Source organism: Miniopterus natalensis, chromosome 1 (genome assembly GCF_054644295.1).
Source record: "Miniopterus natalensis isolate mMinNat1 chromosome 1, mMinNat1.hap1, whole genome shotgun sequence".
Classification (NCBI taxonomy): Eukaryota; Metazoa; Chordata; class Mammalia; order Chiroptera; family Miniopteridae; genus Miniopterus; species Miniopterus natalensis.
In genome coordinates this window covers 11188057-11210771 of record NC_142081.1, presented here as the reverse complement: position 1 = coordinate 11210771, position 22715 = coordinate 11188057, and the positions used below count along the sequence as shown (strand labels likewise).

General features: G+C 34.4%; 1 protein-coding gene across 1 annotated transcript in view; it reads right to left on the bottom strand.

Annotated features, from left to right (window-relative positions):
- LOC107534861 (EMAP like 5) overlaps nt 1–22715 on the bottom strand; it is a 47242-nt gene that overhangs the window by 21929 nt on the left and 2598 nt on the right. The window contains exons 2-9 of the mRNA XM_087818667.1: nt 19377–19536; nt 10966–11064; nt 9161–9229; nt 6416–6601; nt 4809–4944; nt 3552–3753; nt 1721–1858; nt 81–337 (exon numbers count right to left, since the gene is read on the bottom strand). Coding sequence (XP_087674793.1) covers nt 81–337; nt 1721–1858; nt 3552–3753; nt 4809–4944; nt 6416–6601; nt 9161–9229; nt 10966–11064; nt 19377–19536 — 1247 coding nt within the window. The remainder of the gene's footprint in view (nt 1–80; nt 338–1720; nt 1859–3551; nt 3754–4808; nt 4945–6415; nt 6602–9160; nt 9230–10965; nt 11065–19376; nt 19537–22715) is intronic.

Below are 22715 nucleotides of genomic sequence, written 5' to 3'. Positions count from 1 at the left end.
TCTGCTTCTAGTGAAATCCTAAAGTATTTTATAGGCACTAAAAATCTATAATTTATAAATAATTTATTAGAAATTTTTACCTGGCATCCTATAAAAAAGTCTTTTACCATTTCCATCATTTGTCTGTAAATATCTACTATCTGAGGACCAGTCCAGATGAGTGATGAAACTAAGTGATCCCACACACTCCCCAATTTTTTTATAACGTTGAGCAACTCCATAAATATCAACTGAGCTGTCATTGCATCCAACAGCAAGGTAAGTTCCATCTGGTGAATATTTTAACTCATGAATTGCCTCTTTCCTATCTTTAATATGTACAACTTCCGTCATATCTCTGTAAAGAAAAAAAAATTAGACTACATGAAAAAAGTCACTACAGATTAGTTCACAGTTTCCAAATGTGTCTAAAATGACTGTGAGGCTGTATCAAGTATTTATAAACCACATAACAAATGTAAATGAGACAAATGGTATTAAGGAATAATTATTTTGCTGAACAGAAATATATGAGTACAATATATGCTGGAAATAGAGAAAAATGCTAAATTTCATTTCCTAAATTACTTCAAGTAGTTTAGAGATTTGGCTTAAATTTATGGAGCCATACAAAAAGAAAATAAAGTCACAAAATTTTGTGATGAAAGAGGAGTCAGGATCTATACAAACTCAGAAGTACAAGAGAACATGATGTATCTGAAAAAGCGAAATATATTTTATACATGTTGAAAGAAAGAGATTGAGGTAGAAAGAAATAGGCTGTAGAGATGGGCACTTCAGGCTATGTTAATTAAGGATTATGAACTTTATCCTAAGGACAGTCCAAAGCTTCTATCATACTTCAGAAAAAGGAGGGATGCAAACAAATATGTTTTAAAAGGCATCAATATAGCTGTAGAGTGAAAAAGGTTTTGAGGTAAGTAAAACAGAAGGTAAGGAGGCCAGCTGAGATGCTATTCCACCAAACTAGGGAGGCAAAAGAAAGAATTAATGGTTTCTGGATTGGGTAATTGGGTGGATGGTCCTCATAAGACAACAGTGTGGAGATTACCAGAGGGGGACAGGTAAGGGTGGGGGAGTGGAGGGAGGTGAAGGAGGGTATGGGGGGATAAATGGTGATGGACAGAGACTTGACTTGGGGTGAACACACAGTGCACAGATGAATGTGTAGTAGATCTGTGCACCTGAAGCCTGTAAAATTTGGTAATCAGTGTCACCTCAATAAATTCAATAAAAAAGATTTCACAGGTACTTATCTACACCGTTATCTACAATTCAACACTAGATGTTAATTGCTTTAACAAATTCTTCAAAGTAGACCCAAACAAAGGAAGAACAGTAGAAATTTTTTTCAAAGCATAAAGCTGCAAACAACAAAATCATTCACCCATTTTTAAAGTCTCAATGTTCACCCCAGCCTCTTCAATGGCAGAGGATCATTACTGAAAAAATATACTACCAAGGAATGAAAAGTCAGGACCCAAATTTATAGTTCAGATTTTAACCATTAACCTATTCAAGCATTCTTAACCCCCAAACCAAGGATTCTAAGTTAACTTAATTTTCTGACAAAGCCATTTTTATAAATATACTTTCATATTTAATGAAACTAATATCTTAAATATATATTAATTAAAAAGGAAATGGATAAAGCAGTAAGTATTATATTCTCTATCTCACTTAGAAAATTACTATCTCTGTTTCTTCCCTAAGACCATACCTTACTCTAAGTACAGTGAATGAGCCATCCTTCATTCCAAGGGCAAGATGGATTCCATCTACATTTACAGCTGCACAACGAATTGGTTCTTCCATATTACACCTTGCTATTAACGCATGATCTACTAGGCTCCATATCCTGTAACATTTAATTAAAATAAAAAATAGTTAACTAGTGTATGCTTAAAATATAATAGGCTCTATAAATTAATGTTTGCAAACGGGACACAACCAATCAATGTTTCTCTCTCCCCCCTCTCTCTGAAATCAATAAAAACATTTAAAAAAAACAACACAGAGTTCTTCCTCTTGGCCTCTGTGACTACAGGGCGTGAGAGGTCCCCTTCTGGCCTCCTGACTTCATTTTAAATGAGGTTTCTGTTTATTAATTCTTACAAAGCCTATGTATTCACTGTATTATTATTTAGCAATTATTCTGCAAACAAATATTTGAATCGTGTTTTTGAACCAATAATGTTAACCATGAGCTTCCTTTTCTCTTGTGGATTTAACTTCTATCAGTTCTGAATTTTTGTTAGTAATAGAAGCTAAAAATTCTAACTTGCCCTACTAAACAGCAGTTTAATGGCTTTGCAGTGGTAAAGTTTTATTATGATATTTTGATCTCAGAGCTAAGAATGAAAATTTTCTGAACCAGAACTGCTCTCAACTACTATTATTAAACACTGAATGGCACTGGAAATTAGCTTTTGCTACAGATTTGATACTGTTTCTTAACGAATTCAATCTAAAATTATAAGGCAAAAGCAGCACTTATATGTGCAACCAGTACTGTGGTAAAGTTATCTGGACAACAATTAATGCTGTTTGAGTAACATCATCATACTGCTTTATACACTTCCTGTGCTAATCAAAATTTGAAGCAAGAAACAAGATCTCCATTCCCACACAAACTTGCAGGGGATATTTTTTCAGAGCCTATTCTATAGTTCTGGCTGGGTGTGTTGGACTAGTCTCCCTGGGCAGGCCCTCAGTCTTGACTTCTCTGCCCTTCTGCCCCTGGAGAAAGCCATAAACAAAGCCCAAGTTTATTCAATGGAAGAGAAATGCCTTCAGGGCAAAAGTGGCTTTGGCTCACTGGTGCTCCTAAATTCCCACTTTCTTCCACAATTTGGCTGACAGTTCCTTACTATCTTGACTGTTCTTTGAACATTTTTAAAGTGATTTACATTTTGACTAGCAGTCTTAGTTATTTTCAGTGGAAGAGTTGCTTCCACATAACTTGATCACCAATAACAAACAGAAATCTGAGCAATTATTTTTTTAAAGACTAGTTGCCCTTTTTTCAACAGCTATGCAGCAGCTAGAAATAGCGTTTCACCTAAAATGAAAGGAACTATAAAATAGTTCATAGCAAAGCATATGGGAAACCCCACAGCAGCTTTCCATATGGACTCAGAGCTGCAGCGTCCACCACCCCCCCAAAACTGGAGTAGCACAATGGCAGCAAATAGCATGACTGATTAACATACAATTTAAAAAATAAGGAGTTTTCTAGAATGAATTAGGTTGCATGCCCACCTTACTTCTTAAACACTAAAGAAAACTTTACACAGATTAGGAGTTAAACATAAAAAATAAAACTACTAACGTACTAGCAGAATATATTAAAAAACTTTTTAACTTTAGAGAAGATTTCTCCGTGATAGAAAACTCAAAAGTCATAAAAGAAAATATTGATAAATTCAGCTACATAAAACAAAAGAACAAGAAAAAACTTTGATAAAATTTAAATCTAAGTATTTTTTTTTAAGTTTTTCTTATGTTTATCTAAGAACAAATTCCAGCCTAGGCTATTATTTTTTGCTTACCTGACTGAACGATCATCACTTCCGGTCACAGCCAAAGGTTTAGTAGGATGGATGGCAAGTGCCCAAAGCTCACCTTCACAATGCCCTTGCATAATCAGGAAAGGTTTACTTCTTTCATGCACCACAATTTCAAAAATTTCACTGTCTTGTGTTCCAACTAGAATGTGATCACCTCGCCAACACACACTCCTCACAGACAAACCTAGTCAAAAGTAAGTGGTATTTAAGAGCAATGCTGTGGTAACAGAATTCCGATTGCCTGAATCAACATTAATTTTTACACCTTTTTATACCTTAGATGTAAGATAAAAGGAATCTGTAAGTAAGTCTCTGAGCCACACACCTTTTTCAATTCTCTGTATTGTTTTCTACGTGGAATGATACTTCTCTCTTTTTGTGTGTGTTTTGTTTTTTTTAATACATCTTTATTGATTTCAGAGAGAGGGAGGGAGAGGGAGAGAGAGAAACATCAAGAGAGTCACGGACTGGCCGCCTCCTGCAGGCCGCTGACTGGGGACCGAGCCCACAGCCCCGGCTGTGCCCTGACCAGGAGTCGAACCCCGATTGCGTGGATCCCAGGTCGATGCTCAACCGCTGAGCCAGCCCAGCCGGGCCTCTCTCTTTTTTTAATTATTATTTTTTTAATCCTCACCCAAGGATGGGGATTAAAATTTTTTTCTTTAATTTTAAAAAAAGAGACGTCTACTTTTCCTCTAAAGCCACAATTCCTTTCTAACCTTGGGAAGGCTAGTGTCTCTCTGTTCTCTTATCTATACACATGACCACCATAGAGGTGCTGTGCACAAACCTCAGCACACTGTATCCAACAGTCTCTCTGCTAAAGTTACACCTAGCGCTCTAACAGAGAAATAGTTTCAAGGCCCACGTTACCCAGCAAGTGCCATCACACGCCCCTGCAGGCCCAGCAAGTGCCCATCACACCCCCTGCAAGTCCAGCAAGTGCCCATCACACACCCCCTCCCCGCAGGCCCAGCAAAGGCCCATCACACCCCTCTGAAGGCTCATTAAGTGCCCAGTCACTAGGCACAGGAAAGAACTGTCGTCGTGACAGTAAGCCTAGGGTGTCTTTAGGCAAAATTTCTCTTCAACAAAAGAACTTCAATTAAATGTATACAGTGTGAAGTAGCAAATGAAGTCTCATTTATATTCACAAAACATACATTTATGTTTACTGAAAGAGACAGCCTTGGTATATTCAGAATTTGCCTAGTAATGAGATACTTGTTTTGCTCTTACCTTTGTATCCCTGGTCTGTTTCCCTGAGATCAATCACGGTAATTGGTTTAAAACTTAAATCCCAAAGCCGAATACAGCCATCTCTGCCACCAGTAGCAAAGCCTTCTTCACAAGCATTCATGCTAAAAATTCCTGCCTAGAAGAGGAAATAATTTAACAATACATACTTATTAAGAAAATCTGCTATATATAAAGGTAGAAATCCACTTTAAAAGATTTTTTTTTCCACTTTAAAAGATTTTGATGTGACATGAATAAACAAATACATCAGAAAAGACCAATGAAAATCTAGAAATAGGTCTCTGCACATAGAGGAACTCAATATATGACCAAGAAGGTATTTAATAATATAGGCATAACATAAAAAAAGTTAAACCTCATACCATATATAAATGAATTACAGATAGGCATAAAATTCTAAATGTAAAATAGAAAACAAATGTTACAAAGGAGTCAGAACACTTATGTAACTTCAGCTAGTGAGAGACTTTTTAATGCATGGCAGGTTATACACAAGCTATAAAGAACATTTTTTAATATTTTCATATAAGAAAAGATATCATAAGCAAAGATAAACAGATTGGGGAAGCATTTGTAATGTATACAACTGTCAGGTTAATATTCTTAATATACAAATAAAGCAAAGAAAGTCAACAACAACATAAAGAACAAAGGATATGAAAACCAATTAAAAGAAAAGGAAATTCAGGTAGTCAATAAATATACGAAATTTCACAAGTAGACAGGAAACAAATTAAAATAAGAATTACTATATTTTACACAGTAGACAGCAATATCAGCCACATCTTTTGCTGATGAATATGAGAAGAGGAACTGACATTTTTATATACTGATGGTGAAAATGTGAATTGCCACCACTTTTGTGGAAAAGAATCTGGTATTTCTAGTTTTTAGGCATTTTGCTTAAAACAAGTTCTATGTAAATGTTTCCTTAAAAAATTTAATAGTGGTTCATATTAATATAGTCAGCAACTTTCCTTTTTAAGATCTCACTGCTAGCAATGTAGTAGCTCTATGTTCTCTAGTTCCCTTCAGTATGTGAGGAAACTACCTGCTAAAAAGCCCAAATCAAAAAATACTAAAAGGTTTTAACATCAGACTGTTTTTCCTGTTTTGATCATTTGCTTATATGACAGTCTCATGAAGCACAAAATTTAAATTACTTTGCCACTCACTTAATGCATTAATAACATTAAAATTTAAAAGTTACATTTTTTCTTGACATGTCCCCAAATTTCCCACTGGTAAATTAGCCACAGGAGCACTAGCTTTATTCTAATGTGGTTATCAAGAATACTTTTAGGTTGAATTTAACAAACTTTTTTTCAGCACTACTCTGAGAAAAATACCATATTACGGAAACAGTTTGAACAAGATACTAATTATACTAATTTAATAAATATTCATGTGTCTAATTGCCTGTTTCTTCATTGAAATCTTGAATATAGACAAATTAATTCAGTTATAATCTATTCCAAGTAACGGAATTGATTAGAAAGTTTGCTACATTATGTAGTATTTTATTCTAAGACAAGAAGATAAGCAGTTAACATCTAAAAGTGTTTAAAATATTTAAATATACTTACAGTATGGGCTCCTTGTATTGTTCGTATAAGATTAACTCCTTTCCAAACATATATATCCCCATTGAGTGCACCAGAATATGTTAATTCATCTCTCGCACAGGCCAGGCACAATATTGTCTGAAGGTCACCAGTCTTGCCAAAGACCCCTCGTTTTGGGGTCAGAGCATTTCCACATAAACTCCAGAACTAAAGGGTACATAGTATAATCAAATTACCAAAGAATGCTTATAAAATGAAGTAAAACATTCCCAATCCTTGGATGCTATACTAGAGCAGCAGACTAGAAATTACCTAAGAAATCCCCTTACAATACAATAGCATTCAAGGCTCACATCCTCACCCTAGTGCTGTCAAGGGCTGTGTTATAGCAGGTAAGTCACTGGTCTCAGTCCTCATCTGCAACAATAAGGGAGGGGTGAACTACATTACTTTTAAAATATGCTATGCTTCCCTTAAGTTTCTGGGGAAAAAACCTACATGAAACTTAGGTTGAAAAGTTGGGAATGAGTTAGCAACGAAAATGAAGATAAGACACTACCTACTAATAGGAAGAGGACAAAACCTCATGTTCAATCTATAAAGATGAAAAAGATGAAGGATGGAAGGACTGGTGCGCTGCACTCACTGACATGTTCAAAGCTTAAGAATGAGAGACATACTGGAAATGATTGGTTCATTCTTGGGAAAACAAGGAAGTCAAACAAGTCAAGCATAAGTCTTCATGACACGGGTTTTGTTCTTTTATGTGGATTTAGATAAATTTTAATAGTATACAAAGAGAAATAAAAAAACAAAATTGGGGCAGGGCAGGGATATATACATTAAATAGCTGTGCATAAAGAAAATCGGCCCTGAGAATAAATTCAACTTTATAAGTAATTACTATTTAAAATAATATAATTTGTTAATATTATATACTTAAAAATCTTACCTGATCTTCAAGACCTTATTTTAAAACCTAAAGATCTTAGTTTAAAACATGAAGCCTCAAAGAACTGAAAATTATAATGCTGATCCACTCAATCAACTAATGAATATTTTTAATCAAAGAAACTGATTTTTAATTTAAAAGTTCCATAATTTTGTGCATAGGGATAGCTGGTTTTCTTCCTTTCAGCAAGTCCCAATTTCAATCTATTATTTTCTTTTAGAATAGCGATTTGCAGGTATCCAAACGATTCTGGTGCTCAGTTAAGAACCATTGTTCTAGAATCCAGACCAATGCTGTCCAATACAACTTTCTATAATGATGAAAATGTGTTTGTATATATCTGTATCTACAGAGAGCTATAAATATGTATATAGTTTATATATATAATAATCACTAGGTATATGTGGCGCTTGAGCATACTGTCCATATGATTGAGGAAATGAATATTACATTTTATTTAATTTTAATTAATTTTATTTAAATAGCTACATGTGGCTAGTTGCTACCGTACTGGCCAGTGCAGTTCTAGATCATCTTTGGGACTTAGTTTCCTCACATGTATTGCCTGCAAAGAGAGCTACCATGCTATTCATTGCCTCTACCAAAGGTAAAAAAATATACTCATAGTAAAAAATGTAGTTTGTTTACTTTGAGAGAATACGTTTTTTAAAAACCTGAAAGTGAAAAATTCAGCTTTACTTATAATATAAAACAACAGTAAGGTCTCTTAATTTGCCAACAACTTATTAAAAACTTAATATATATCAAGTACTGTGTCAAACATCATGAACAAGACAAAAATTTCTACCCTCACAGTGCTTGTACCACATACTTTAAAACCTAGCACAAAGCCTTTTGCTATTAAATATTTATTGAAAAAATAAAGATTTAATACTAATCATTATCAAATCAGTACCAGAATATGAAAACCAGAATTGCAGCAGCAGACACAGATGCTTTGGAGAAAATGTGGATAGAAGTGAGAGTATCAAAAGAATGGGCACATAAAACCTTACTAGGAATTAACTGTTATAGGAACTGTCCTATCAGATACTGGGAGAAAAGCAAGTATTTCCAATCTGCATCAGGGATTTAAAAGTAATTATAAACATAAGAATGAGTATCACCACTGACTATATGGGCTTCAAAACCTGAACTATAATTATAAAACAAAACTTAGAGTTTTCATATGCAAAGTAAAGTGACTATCAAAGGCTGAGATCAAATAAGAAAGCAAACATATAGAGAAGAAAAGGTGACACTTTCAGAAAGCTGACCGACTATGTGCTAGGCTCTATGACATATATACTGCCTTATCTAATCATCAACCCTACCAGGGTATAATAGGAGCCACAGTTTTAAGACGTAAAAAAAGCTCAGAGGTTAAATGACTCAACCCAGGTAAAACAGCTAGTAGGTGGCAGAGCCACCTCCATCCATATGCTTCTATCACAACGTTTTATCTTTGTGAGAGAAAACTCAGTTTACTTGGTCTCCTGTTCTCACATTTTACTTTCTAAGTGAAATATGAAGAAACAAGATGCACACAGTAAAACCTACTTCATTAGACTATAAATTCCGTTCTGGGAAGTGTTTTATCTCTGTTCATACCTATGTCCCTCACATATGTTCCCCACACAGTAACTACACAAAAAAGATCTGTTAGGTTGAACATAAAAACATTAAAAATGTTGACATTTAAAAATAAGTACTGTCAAAATCCTAAAACTATCCTAAATTGTAAATAGTGTGATATGTATGCAGTGGCGACAAATAAGTAACATGACTATCATAAAACAAGACCCTTCTAGTACCTTGATATGTTTTACACCACAGCTGACAAGTTTATTTGGCTGGTACAAATCCCAAGAAATATCAAATATCTGTAAACAAATCAGATTCATGGTTAAAATACTTATTTTCAGAATCATTTAAGAATGCTGTCCAAAAGACCAAATAACCCCCAAACCCTACCTATCATAAAGTAATATTCCACAACAAATAATCAGAATCCTATACTTCAAAATCTTGTAAGAAATAAAGTAAATACATACATGATAAGGAACAAAAACTATTTCTTAGTTTCTATGAACTTATGAAGCAACTAGTGGAATGACAATTAACAACTCTATTTTTAATTTTTTAAAAAAAGTAAGTCCACAAATAACAAGAATGGCTGAACACAACTAGAGCATGAGGCAGGAATCTGAATAATTTCTACAAAAGAAAAATCTGAATGGAACATACACAACACATACAGCTATAAAACAAACATTTTCATAGCTTTCTATCAAGCAGAACTACTTAAAGAATCCAAACATTTACTTCACAGTACAAATTCTGTTTTTATTTTTTAGCTTTCTTTATTGTTTATGGGTCAAACAAAATTAACTTATACACTTAAATCTTGGAGATCCCATAAATTCTAAATAGACACAAACCATTTTTGTTACAAAAGCAAATAAGAAAAAGCATAGATGAAATAAAATACACATTAGAAACATGTACTTTAGTAATAAATAAAAGAAACACTAATATTTGAAAAATAATTTTATAGCAGAAAAAAATTCTGCTATCTGGTAGTCCTCATCATGTTTCTTTGACACCTGCCAGCATAATGGTGTAAAATGCTTACTACTTCTAAAAATATACAAAGTGATACTCTTCAGTGATAATGAAAAAAGAATACATCTTGTAAATTTATGTTTAACAACTCACCATAACACATTAAATGAAAAACATACTGATGCAACTTTAAAATACTAACCACAAAAATACTTTTAAAAGTTACAATGACAGTATCATTTTTCATAATAGTCTATTTACTAAACCCAGAGTACTAATGTGTGAAATGCTTTGTTCTAAGTCAGAATACAAAGTTGTTTAATAAACTATACTTAACACTTTAATAATCTAAATTGTGTTTGTGTGTGTGTAACAGGCCCCTATGAGAATCTGCTAAAAAACGAGTTTATTTTCCAAAATGCAAATTCACACAAATGTTTTACACAACTTTTACAGATTCATAGATTCCCTCAAAATAGAATCAATGCCTATATCTCCTGTGCTGGTTTAGATTAAGATTTTACTACACACAAAAAAAACTCAGACATTTTAAAGAGTTTATGATTAAATTCTGATGTATGTTTATAAAAGTATTATAATTTAAAAGTAGTATAATTGAGTTAAAAAGCTGACAACATATTCTTTATGTTAATTTTAAATAGCTTAGAATAAATATATTTTTAACAAGTTTCAAAAGTAAAATATGCTAGGTCTTTAAAATTTTATACTGAAAAATAATTTTAAATTCACACACAAAATATCTTTTTCACCTCGACTATGAAATATAAGTAACAAATCAGTGGTAAACCAAACCAAATAAACCCCAGGCATGAACTATTTATTTTTAAATTGAGGTTTTAGTATCATAAAATTTAGTATCTTAAAAGTTTTGTGCTAACACTATACCTACTGAATCTACAATAAATATGTGTTCTTTAAATTTTTAATTACATATCAACTGTCAATCACAAAACACAGGGACATAAAATCCCCTAACACCCTCCGGCCTTTTCCCATCCAGTACCCACTAGAAACCCCAAAAGGGAATACTTACTCTATCTGTGTGACCAGGAGCCATAGATAACATTTTCCCCCTTTTCCAATCCCAAACACAAACTGCGTTTTTTGAATCGAGTCCAACTGAAACCAAGCGCTGAATTATGTCCAAGAAGTCCAGGAGGGAACACACAGGAAAACAAATAAAAAAGGAACCAAATTATAAATGGCAAAGTCTACCCACGGGGATTATAAACATCAAAACTTACACACATATACTTTACAGACTTCATAAGAAAGGCTGGATTTATTTTGTCTTGTTAGTATTTGCACATATGCACATTTCTTCACAGGAAGAAACAGGAGAATGACTTCCACGTTTAACAGCAGGATTGACAAAATGCCCTAAACATCTCACCCTGTCAAAAACTAAAAATGATAGATAAAATGTAAAAACATCTTTTGAATACACTGCTGAGCTGTCAAAAATTAACAAATCTGAGACCAAAAACAAAGTGGTTTCCTATGGGAACCTTGAACAGTAAGACTGTGCCTACACCCACTTTACTCAAAGGTATCAGCTAAATCCTAGTAAACCTGATTTTGTTCTGTAGGCTGAAGAAGAATAGGAAATAAAGTTTAGGACATTCCCAAGGTTGGGATTTGAACTGCAGACCTCTAACTAAAGCAGTGAACTCTGAGCTCAGAGTAAGGAAAAATGAGAGACCACCCTATTTTAAGGAGGGAGAGCAATGCATAAAAGGGAGAAAAACGACCCTGAAAATCTGAAGCCACAAGCAACTTTCATGTAGTTGTAAGGCCTAAATTCACATTAATCATAAATCTCTCAAGTGAAAGTTTTCATTTCGAGTGGTCCTAAAGATTGCAGAATCTTCAAGCATTTTCAACAATGTTGCATAAGTAGATATAAATCCTACGTGGAAGACTAAAACTTCCATCCCTCAAAGAATTGCTAAAGGTAGCAATCAATACAAAAATAAACAAACAGCCCGGCCGGGTGTGGCTCAGCGGTTGAGAGTCAACCTAGGATCCAGGCAATCAGGGGTCGATTCCTGGTCAGGGCACATGTCCAGGTTTCGGGCTCAATCCCCAGACCGGGGGCAGGAGGCAGCCGATCAATGACTCATCATTGATGTTTCTCTCTCCCTCCCTCCTGTTTCCTCTTTCTGAAATCAATAAAGATATATTTAAAAAACACACACAAAAAACAAAAATAAACAACCTGCTTCCAATAACCACAGGAAATAAGAGACCTGAGTGAGAATCAGAAAGTTACTATGAACGGCAAAATCAGTCCTGCAAAATATCAGATATTGGAATTACCAGATTATATAAAATAAATTTAAGATTTAAAAATATCTTCAGATGCGCAAAGAATAGGAGACTATAAAAAGTACCCAAGCAGGTTTAAAGAAGCAAAGAGAATTTCTAGATATGAAAAAATAAAGAAATTAAAAACTCAGTGGAAGAGTTAAACAGGCGATTAGAGGGAGGTAAAAAGACAGAATTGAAAAGAGGAGACAGTGAGATGCAAAGTAGGAGAGAGGTTAAGAAACATGAAAGATGAACTTCTAGCCATGAATGAGTATCAGGGTCTGAACTTGCCCCCTTGCCATAAACAATTAGAAAACTGTACAAAATACATGAAACAAATGTTTTCAGACATTCATAACAGGAAATGAAGCATTGTGAACCCTGAAAGAGGGGAAAACAAACAAGGTGAGTCATGAAATAGCACCAGCCTGTATCTGGAAGGCAATTTCCAGAGGATACCCCAGAGAGGTGGAATTCAAATAGAGCCTGGCAGGCTTGCTGATTTGAGAAGACAGCCTGGAGAAGCTAAGATGGCTAGCAATGCAGAACAGAGAAAATGCTCCATAAAATCTGCTTATAAGTCCCCTGGAGAACACCAGTATACACAGAATGAAATCCTGAGGCCAAGCAAAGAACAATTCTGGGGAAGAAAAAACTATTACTAAGAAGCTAACGCCAAGCAACGCCCAAAGATCAGAAAGGGTCAGGATTACTCAAGACTTAATTTACACATACGAATGAAGAGCACCCAAGTGTAAATATGTAAATAAGATTTTTCGTTTTTAATTTGCTTTTAAAACTAACTGTTCTAGGCAAAACAAGTTTTATGGGGTTTACAGAATATGTAGAAATAAAATGAATGAAAACAATAGACAGAAGGAAAGGAAACAGAAAAATACGTATATTTTTCCATACCATTTCCAAGTGCACATGATGCTTCATTAAGATCTCAAAATTTTGAATTGCAAAATAAGCCTAAACAAATTTTTTAAAAATGAAACTACAGAATATGTTTTCTGTATTTTCAAAAACAGAAATCAGAATAACATGAAGTTATTATCCTATAAGATACTTTTATTATCTCCACTTAGTAAGTAAAGCTACGGTATTAGTTTCTGACAAAAACAGGAATCAAAATAGTATGAAGTTATGCAGAAAATCCTCTTGATATTTGTAAATTAACAATACATACACTTCTAAGTAACTGAAGTGTTAAAGAACTCACAAGGACCAACACACAATACAACACATACTTTGAAAAGCACTAGGTTAGAAGCAGGGGTTGCAAACTACAATTCAGGCCAAATTCTAGCTGCACCCCGGTTTTTGTAAATAAAGTTTACTGGAACACAGCCACATTCATTCTTTTACAAGCTGTCTATATGACTGCTTTCACACTACAATGCAGTTGAGTAATTGTCACTGAGACCACATGGCCCACAAAGCTTAAACTATTTACTATCTTATTTGTTATAGAAAGTTTATCAATCTCTGGTTTAGAGCATAGATTCTGGTACCTGACTGCCTAGATTTGAACACCGGCTCCATCTCTCACTGGCTGGATAACTTCGGGCAGTTCTTTAGCCTCTCTGTACCTGTTTCCTTATCGATTAAGTGAAGATAATAAAAGTACCTTATAGGGTTAACATGTGAATTAACATATGTACATACAGGGTGGAGCAGAAGTAGGCTTACAGCTGTATGTGAAACACACAGTTTATTCTTATAGTATTTATTAATTATTGTATTATTTTCCATATGAACTGTAAACCTACTTTTGCCCCACCCTGTATATAAAGGAGTTAGAAGAGTACCTGGAATATCGCCAGTGCTATAGAAGTATTTGCTATCATCGTCATCATCATCATCAGTTTACCATAATCATAATTAGCTTTAAGAACCTATGCCCCCTCCCTGTCCAAATGTCCCTCTCCATGTCGTCTAATACCCAGTTAGAAACAGTTTCTGCAAAGTATAGTTACTATTTAGAGCCCCCAAATGGGTAGAACAAATGGCTCACATAAAAAGACAGAGAACAGTTTACTATGGCTCTCCAGCAAATCACACTAGGACAAAGCCCAAGGGAACAAGAGGAGATTATCTGCTTCTTCTGAGAGTCCTTAATATTTGGGAACTGGAGAGTATCAGCAAATATTAGCTCAAAAAAGATTCACCTCTTGCTACAGCAAACTGTGTAGAGATTAAAATTTCACAGGACAACTATAAAGTGAGTAACAGAAGGGCTCTGTCCTTTACACCAATGCCTCTTCTCTCTGGCTCAGCTCATCATACACATGTAGCAAACTGCAGCTGGCCAAAAGCTTTAAAACTCCACGTGTCTCAACAGAGCCTCAAAGCATTTAGTTCTGTATAGGTAGTAACAAAATAGACCCGAAGCACTTCCTCTGTAGCCATGATAAATCTATCATGGCCAAAATAAACCTCCCTAAGCATAGGTTAAGCAACAGCAGAAACAAAAAGGCAGAAATAACCAAGCAAATACTACCTCCTCTTCCAGGTTTTTATCATTTACACTTTATCATTTATTCCCACATTTAACCCAGCCTATGCAGATGAGGAAAAGAGTAAATGAAGTTTTCTAGTAAAAGTACTGCTTAAATCATATCTTGGAAGACAAAGTAAGAGAATGTAGGGTAGAAAAGTAAGAGAAAGTGCATTTCAGGCCAAAGAACACCAAGATGAGACACATCATGGTGCTTTCAGGAAAGAGGCACTAATTCTGTGTGGCTGAAGGGAGGAGTGCCAACTGGGAAGTGGCAGGAGAGGAGGCTGGAGAGGTCAGCCAGAAGCCAGGAGAAAGAGTTTATTTGTTTTTAATTTTTAATAGAGTTGGAATAAAGAGAGAATTCAGTCTTATTATTTTTTTATTATTATTTTTTTAAACAACAGAAATTTATTTTCTCATAGTTCTGGAAAGTAGAAGTTCAAGATCAAGCTTGGCAGGTTTGGTTTCTATGGTTATCTTCTCCCTATGTCCTCACATGGTCTTTCCTCTATGTATGTGCATCCTGATGTCTGTGTCCAAATTTCTTCTCATAAGGACACCAGTCAGATTGGATTAGGGTCTACTCTAATGGCCTCTTTCTAACTTAAATGCCTCTATCTCCAAATACAGTCACATTCTGATTGAGAGTGGGAACTTCAACATATGAATTTAGGGGCTGAGTGGTAAGGACACAATTCAGCCCGTAACAGGTGGAACAGTTTCATTGTTAAAAGTCAAAGACTAACATCTTGGGACATTTAGGCATTTCCATAAGGAAGCTTACATGTTTTGGAGCTGGCTTTCTGTGCAAAAATATAAGACCTGCTGTAGGCAGGAGCCAGGTTTGAGTAAGGTTTCCAATAGAAAGAATGACACTGTGTATCCTTTCATTCATGCCCCTGGGTGTAGACTGCGGCTACAGAACTCACTTACATGGAGGACTGAGCCAACCTTGGCTGTAGTGTGGTTCTTCAATTAACTGACTCAACAGACAAAGCCAAGCAGGAAAACTGATTGAAGGACAAATGGCTCTCTAGCCAAGCATGGTACAGAGAATGACATCTACATAACATTCAAGGAGGGTATTTGGAGTGGAGGAGAGAAGCTGGAGCCACTGTTAACTGATATGGGAGTTAAAGTCATGAATCCAGATAATGACCTAGAGAGAGTAAGTAAAGTGAAAAAGAAAGGTTGTTTAAAGACTCCTAAAGAACACCAACATTTAAGAAGCAGACAGAAAAAAAACCTCTTTTTTGTTGTTAATCCTCACCAATGATCTTCAAAGACAGTGGAAGAGAAGAGGGGAAGAGGAAAGGGGGAGAGAGAGAGAGAAAAACATCCATGTGAGATGTGAGAGAGACACACCGATTGGTTGTCTCCCACAAGCACCCCTGGGATTGAACTTGCAACCCAGGTACATGCCCTTGAATGGGAATCAAACCTGAGACCCTTTGGTGCTTGGGTCAACACTCTAACCACTGAGTCATGTTGGCCAGGGCAAAATGCTCTTTTAAAGATAACTAAGCCCAGCCGGGCGTGGCTCAGCAGTTGAGCATGGACCTAGGATCCAGGAGATCGGCGTTCGGTTCCTGGTTGGGGCACACGCCTGGGTTGCGGGCTGCAGCCGATCAATGACTCTCTCATCACTGATGTTTCTATCTATCTCTCTCCCTCTCCCTTCCTCTCTCTGAAATCAATAAAGATATATTAAAAAAAAAAAAAAAAAAAGATAATTAAGACGTAACAGTCAGAGAGGGGAAAAGAAAACCAGATAAAAAAGCCTCTATTCCTCCCTGATCCTATTCCCAAACAAAATCTTGGTTGTGTCTATTAATTGAATTGGAAGTATTTAGTAAAAAGTTCTAGTATATTAAAAAAATCTAATGAGAAAAATATTCCAATAGCCACAACTTGATGCATCCCATGTGCTCCTGCAATTGTGAAACATTCAAATAATAAACAATTAAATGTAAAAGATTATGGTATGGGGATCCTTGTGATCTCAGCATTCATTATATAAGAACTAATTGTTACAATGTTACACAAAGTAAAAAATCACTAATTTTGCAAAAGATGCAGGACTCAATGAAGTAAATATTGGTCAAATCATACAGAAAGCCATTAGAAGTTAGGATTTGGAAGAGTAATAGAAGAAAATTAAAAAATAATGCAGTAGGCACTTGAGATATGTTTAAGATATCAAGAGGTTACCGGAAAGCCCTTGAAAAAAACTAGTGAACTCCTCTAATATTTTTGTAAAAATGATCATCTTCATAGTCATATGCCAAAAGTCAAAGGTAAGCTAAAGCATTTTATTTTGTACCAGCAAATAACTGACAAATTAGGTTAAAAGCATTAATATTTTATTCTTGGCTCATTCTATATATTAGCAGAGTTGTAACTATAACTTAGATTTTGTTTAATATGAGAGATGTGCTTATTATTTTAAATTATGGTTATAATTTGGTGCTTCAAGATAAAGCACCAAATTTCCCTTCCTCTCCCTCCTCCCCCATTTACTATAAAATTTTAGTCCCTGTTTGATGTGGATTTATATAAATAGCCTTTTTAGGCCCTAATTATTCTCAATAAGGGAGACTTCCAGAGTTAGCATGGATATTCAATCCATTCAGAAGAACCTCTCTGGGAAAAGAACATCCAGCATTACTACCAACAGGGAAACTCATTCATTGGATAAATCTTAATTGGTCATTTATAGTTTCAATTATAGTAGAAAATGCAAAAATTATACAGTATTTCCTAGTCGGTATTTCATAAATAGTTTATAGATATTATTGGATATATATGTACTAAAATATATTTTTAACTAAAGCCTTTTTCATTAACATAATTTCAGAGACATTTTTTAAATTTAATCTTTAATTGGAAGCAGTTCCTCACAAGCTTTAACTGTACTTAAGATGGGTAAGTTCCTTTTGAAATATAAATAACCACCTCCTAAATTCCATGTTTGGGAGGCAGTCAAGCATCGTGGTTGTAAACATGAGCTTTGGAGTGTGACTGACCTCGGTTCCCACTCTGGTTCCATTTACTAGCTGTGTAACCTGGGGAAAGTTATTTAACCTCTCTAAGTCTCAGTTTCTTTATCTGTAAAATAGAGATAATAACAGCATCTATTTCATAGGGCTGTGAGGATTAAATCAGATAATGTAGGCTTAGCATAATGCCTTACACTTGGTTTATGCTCAATGACTTTTAGCTATTATGTTTCTTACAAGTTTAAATTTTAAGTAACATGTTCTTATGAAGATCTGTTATAATAAAATGCATGTACTGAAGACTTGTAAGTTGCTTAAAATAAATGAAATTAAAGGTTCTCAACTAAGAAAAGCTACGGGCATAACTTCTCCTTATACATATAAGAGAAATTCCTCAGCAATGCAATGTATTGCATTTTAAAAAGGCAATTTTAAAATTAAGAGAAAAACATCTATATTTAAAGTATACACATAGTTAAGACATCTTGAATTTCATACGAACTTTAGTAAATGATTTTTAAAAACTTTGTAAGTTTATTTCATAAAGTATCATCTCCTGTAAAGTAAATAAAAAGTAGTATTCTCTTCCTTTTAAAAAATAAAATTCCGATACGAGGACATTAAAGGACTTGAAAAATAATAGCAAAAATGGTACACAAATTAAGGTTCTGTAATTGACAACCACTGCTACACCATGATATTAAACACAGAGCATATTTTTCCCCAAATGAGGGATTCCAGTTAAGTCTTTCGAGATCCCATACCAGATTCTTAACAGAAAGTTATATGTATCTATGCTATTCAAAGGAGCTATTCCTCAATTATAAATAAAACATCTACTGGCTGTCATTTTCAAGGAAGAGAACCCAATGTAATCTGTCCCTGTTAAATCTAGATCTATGAAATTAATTTTATGAATTGAAAGCAAGTAACTAAAATTTTTTCTAAAAGTTAAAATAATTTTTAAAATCTAATTTTAACATAAAACTTTTAAAGACTATATATTAAGCACACCTGCAAAATCCAACTTCTTACCATTTCTTAAATGTATTTTAGGTATAATAAGGTCCATGAAAACACCATGAGAAAGCCGTTGCCTTAACTTTTTAAAAAATCATTGACTAGAAGTAAATAATAATTTGGGAACTGATTAGTAAATGAAATGATCATTATATCCTTTGTTTTGAACTTTGATTTTGTCTAAAAACAGTTTATATAGGAACTGACTCATTATTTTCAATAAAAATTTAATTTTAATAGAAAACCTTAAAAATAACTAAAAGTTAAAATGTATACAAAGCTACTTAGAGAAACTTAATTTTCCTAAGATGTCTTTTATCTGTCTTATGAATATATTACCTGGAACAACCAGGTAATATTCCACTGAATCAGAATCTCTTTGGCTTTCATGGTTGTTATTAATTCAACTGAGAAGTTCTTGATAAAATTATAAAACCTCCTTACTGTTCTTATTTTTCTCATATACACCAACCACTCATCCCACCTACCCACCTCCACCCCTGAACAAATACTTTTCATCACCGCTTTCTGATTTAATATTTATAGATTTATAATAATTTCTTATAGTACACATTTTTAAAACATAGTTTTAAAAAAATTATCACATACCTGTCCATCTAAGTCGAATGCTAAGCAAGCTATACCATGTGTATGACCATCCTTCAAAACTGATATGGTCTGTACAGTGTATGAATCCCAAACACAGATATAAGGCTCTTTCCCAACTTGTCCTGTTGCTACCAATACTCGTTCAGGATGCAATGCAAGGCTGCAAAACAAACAAATACTCTTAAAAATGCTTATAGTGATTTTACCAGTTATTTGATATATATAACATATATCAATATGAAAATTAGACTTTATTTATTCATTTAAAATAATTTGGATTTAAAATAAAATAACTTCTATAAAAATCCAGGCTAAGAGTCACTACTTCAATAGTATATGTGATAAACAGTTAAGGACAGACTTTGTAATCCCTGTGATATGATACAGTGTATGTAAACTTCTCCAGAACAGAATGCTCACAAGAATCAACTGAACCACAGCAACAAATCAGGAGCAACCCTACCACATTCCATTCTCTCATTTGGTACTGATGTGATTTTAAGCCCTCTTTCCCATTTTATTCCTTTATTTGATAAAGTTAGACCAAATTTTAGTGTCCAAAAATAGTATTTAGTAGCACTCCTACAATAACATTAATATTAGAGTACAAATCACATTTTATGAAACAGAAAAGTCACTCAAATTCATATAAAATAATCTACAAGTCTTTAAAAACAAGACAAAGACCTAACAGTTGGTACTGGTTTATATACATCAGCAACAGGCAGGGAATGAATATAAATTTCTCCTTGATAAATTTTTCCAGAAGTAGATTTAGATGATCAGGTTCACTTTTAGGAGGAAAAAAAAAATCATTCCTGGCATCAGGGTGGAGAATGTACTGAAAGAGAGAAATGCTGGGAAGGTTTTAAACACAATCAACTGGTTGGTTACAGGGAGAAAGGGAAAGGAGACTGTCTACAATGACTCCTGGACAGCCTGGGGTAGCATTCAACGCCAGGACATACTACTAAGGGAGTAGTAAAAGGGAACAGAAGTGGGAATAAAAACTTGGTTCAACATATTAATGTCAACCATCACATTAATAAAGAACAACAAATCCCCGCATGTTCATCTCAACAGATGTAGAAAAAGCATTTGACAAAAATCCAACCCCTTTTATAATAAAAATAAGTAACAAACTAAGAATTTTAGAGAGAGAACTTCCTCAATCTGATTAAACCTGCTGCTAACATCTGGCAACCCTCAAAATGTTCTCTGTATCAGTTGTGGGCTTGGTCCCCAGCAGGGGCCAATCAAAGATGACTCTCTCATCATTGATGTTTCTCTCCCTCTCCCTCTCTCTTCCTCTCTCTGAAATCAAAAAAGACATATATTTTTTAAAAATGTTCTCCGTATCTATGAGTCTGTTTCTGTTCTGCTCGTTCATTTGTTTTTTAGATTCAATTTTTGATAGATAGGCATTTATTACCATTTTATTGTTCATAAATATATATATTTTTTAACCCTCACCTGAGGACTTCATTAAAATAAAAATTTCTGCTCTGTAAAAGACAATGTCAAGAACATTAGAAGACAAGTCACAGAGTGGGACAAAACTTTGCAAAAGACACATCTGATAAAGGACTGTTCAACAAAATATACACAAACTCTTGAAACTCAACAATAAGAGAATAAACAATCCAATAAAAAATTAGGCCAAAGCCCTAACGGAACACTTCTAAAGCAGAGCTCAGGATCTTACCCTTTCTCCCATAACAGAAAGCTTGCTCTTCCCGCAGTCTTTCCCACTTCAGTGACTGACAACTCTATTCTTTCAGTTGTTCTAACCAAAAGCTGTGATGACTGCTGACCTCTCTTTTCTGTCACAATTTATACATGATCCACCAGTAAATAATGCTGCCTCTATCTTCAAAATATATCTGAGCCTTTCATACTACGTTAACTGTTATCACTCTGGTCCAAGCCACCAATATCTCTTTTTTTTCTGTATTCTCTTTTTTTCTTTTTATCTTTACTGTTGAGAATATCCCCTTTTTACCCCATTGCCCTCCTCCACACAGTCCCCCCCCCAGGCCTTCACCACCCTATTTTCTGTGTCCATGGGCAAAGCATATATGCATATAAGTTCTTCGGTTAATTTCTTCTCAACCCCTCTCCTTTCCTCTGAGATTCATCAGTCTGTTCCATGTTTTCATGCCTCTGGTTCTATTTTTATTCATCAGTTTATTTTGTTCATTAGATTCCACACATAAGTGAGATTGTGTGGTATTTGTCTTTCTCTGACTGGCTTATTTCACTGAGCATAATAATCTCCAGGTCCCTCCATGTAGTTTCAAAGGGTACTAGTGCAGCCACTATGGAAAACAGTGTGGAGTTTCCTCAAAAAATTAAAAATGGAACTGCCATTTGTGATGACAGTGATCCCACTTCTAGGAATATATCCTAAGAATCCCAAAACACCAACTAAAAAGAATACATGCACCCCTATGTTCATAGCAGCACAATTTACAATAGCTAAAATCCAGAAACAGCCCAAGTGCCCAACAGCAGATGAGTTAATAAAAAAGTTGTTGTCCATTTATACATTGGAATACTATGCAGCTTTAAAAAAGAACAATCTATTACCACCAAAATCTCTTGACTGGATTATTGCAAGTCTCCTAAGTAGTTTCTGCTTCCATCCTGCCCCTCTCCCTCACTCTGTTCTTGGTATAGGAGCCAGAGCAACCATGTAAAACCTTTAAGTCAAATTACATCTTGTGAGATACCTTCACCACGTTTAGAAAAAAACTTCAAATTCCACACCTACATAACACATAAAAAATTGGCTCAGGCACTTCAATGTGGAGGTTCACTGGCATAAGAAAACCAACTATATTCCACCAATGGTCTTCATTGATGATAAATTATTTGAAAACTGTAAATAATATCCAACTACTTCAAGAACAAACTTGTTAGAAATGTGCTGATGGGCAGTAACTAGAAAAATAAAATTTTAAAGCTATCACAAAAGTTTCAAAATAGAGCCAAGCTATAAATGTGCATCTTATTTGTAGTCTAGCATATTTTATAACCTAGTCTTAAACCTGTAATAAACATTGAAAAATTAGAGAATTGTATCACTATAACTTGTAACAGAATAGAGTGCAGCAAAAGTAGGTTTATAGTTGTGAGTACGCAAAACACAGTTTATTTTGTATTATTATTTATTAATTATTGTATTATTTTCCATATAAACAACTGTAAACCTACTTTTGCCCCCACTGTGCAAAAACAAGAAAAGTGACCCTAAAATTCCTATATTATTTATGACAGTGAAACTAATTTCTATATAAATTAGTACTGACATAAATACAACTAAAGGATAAATTACTA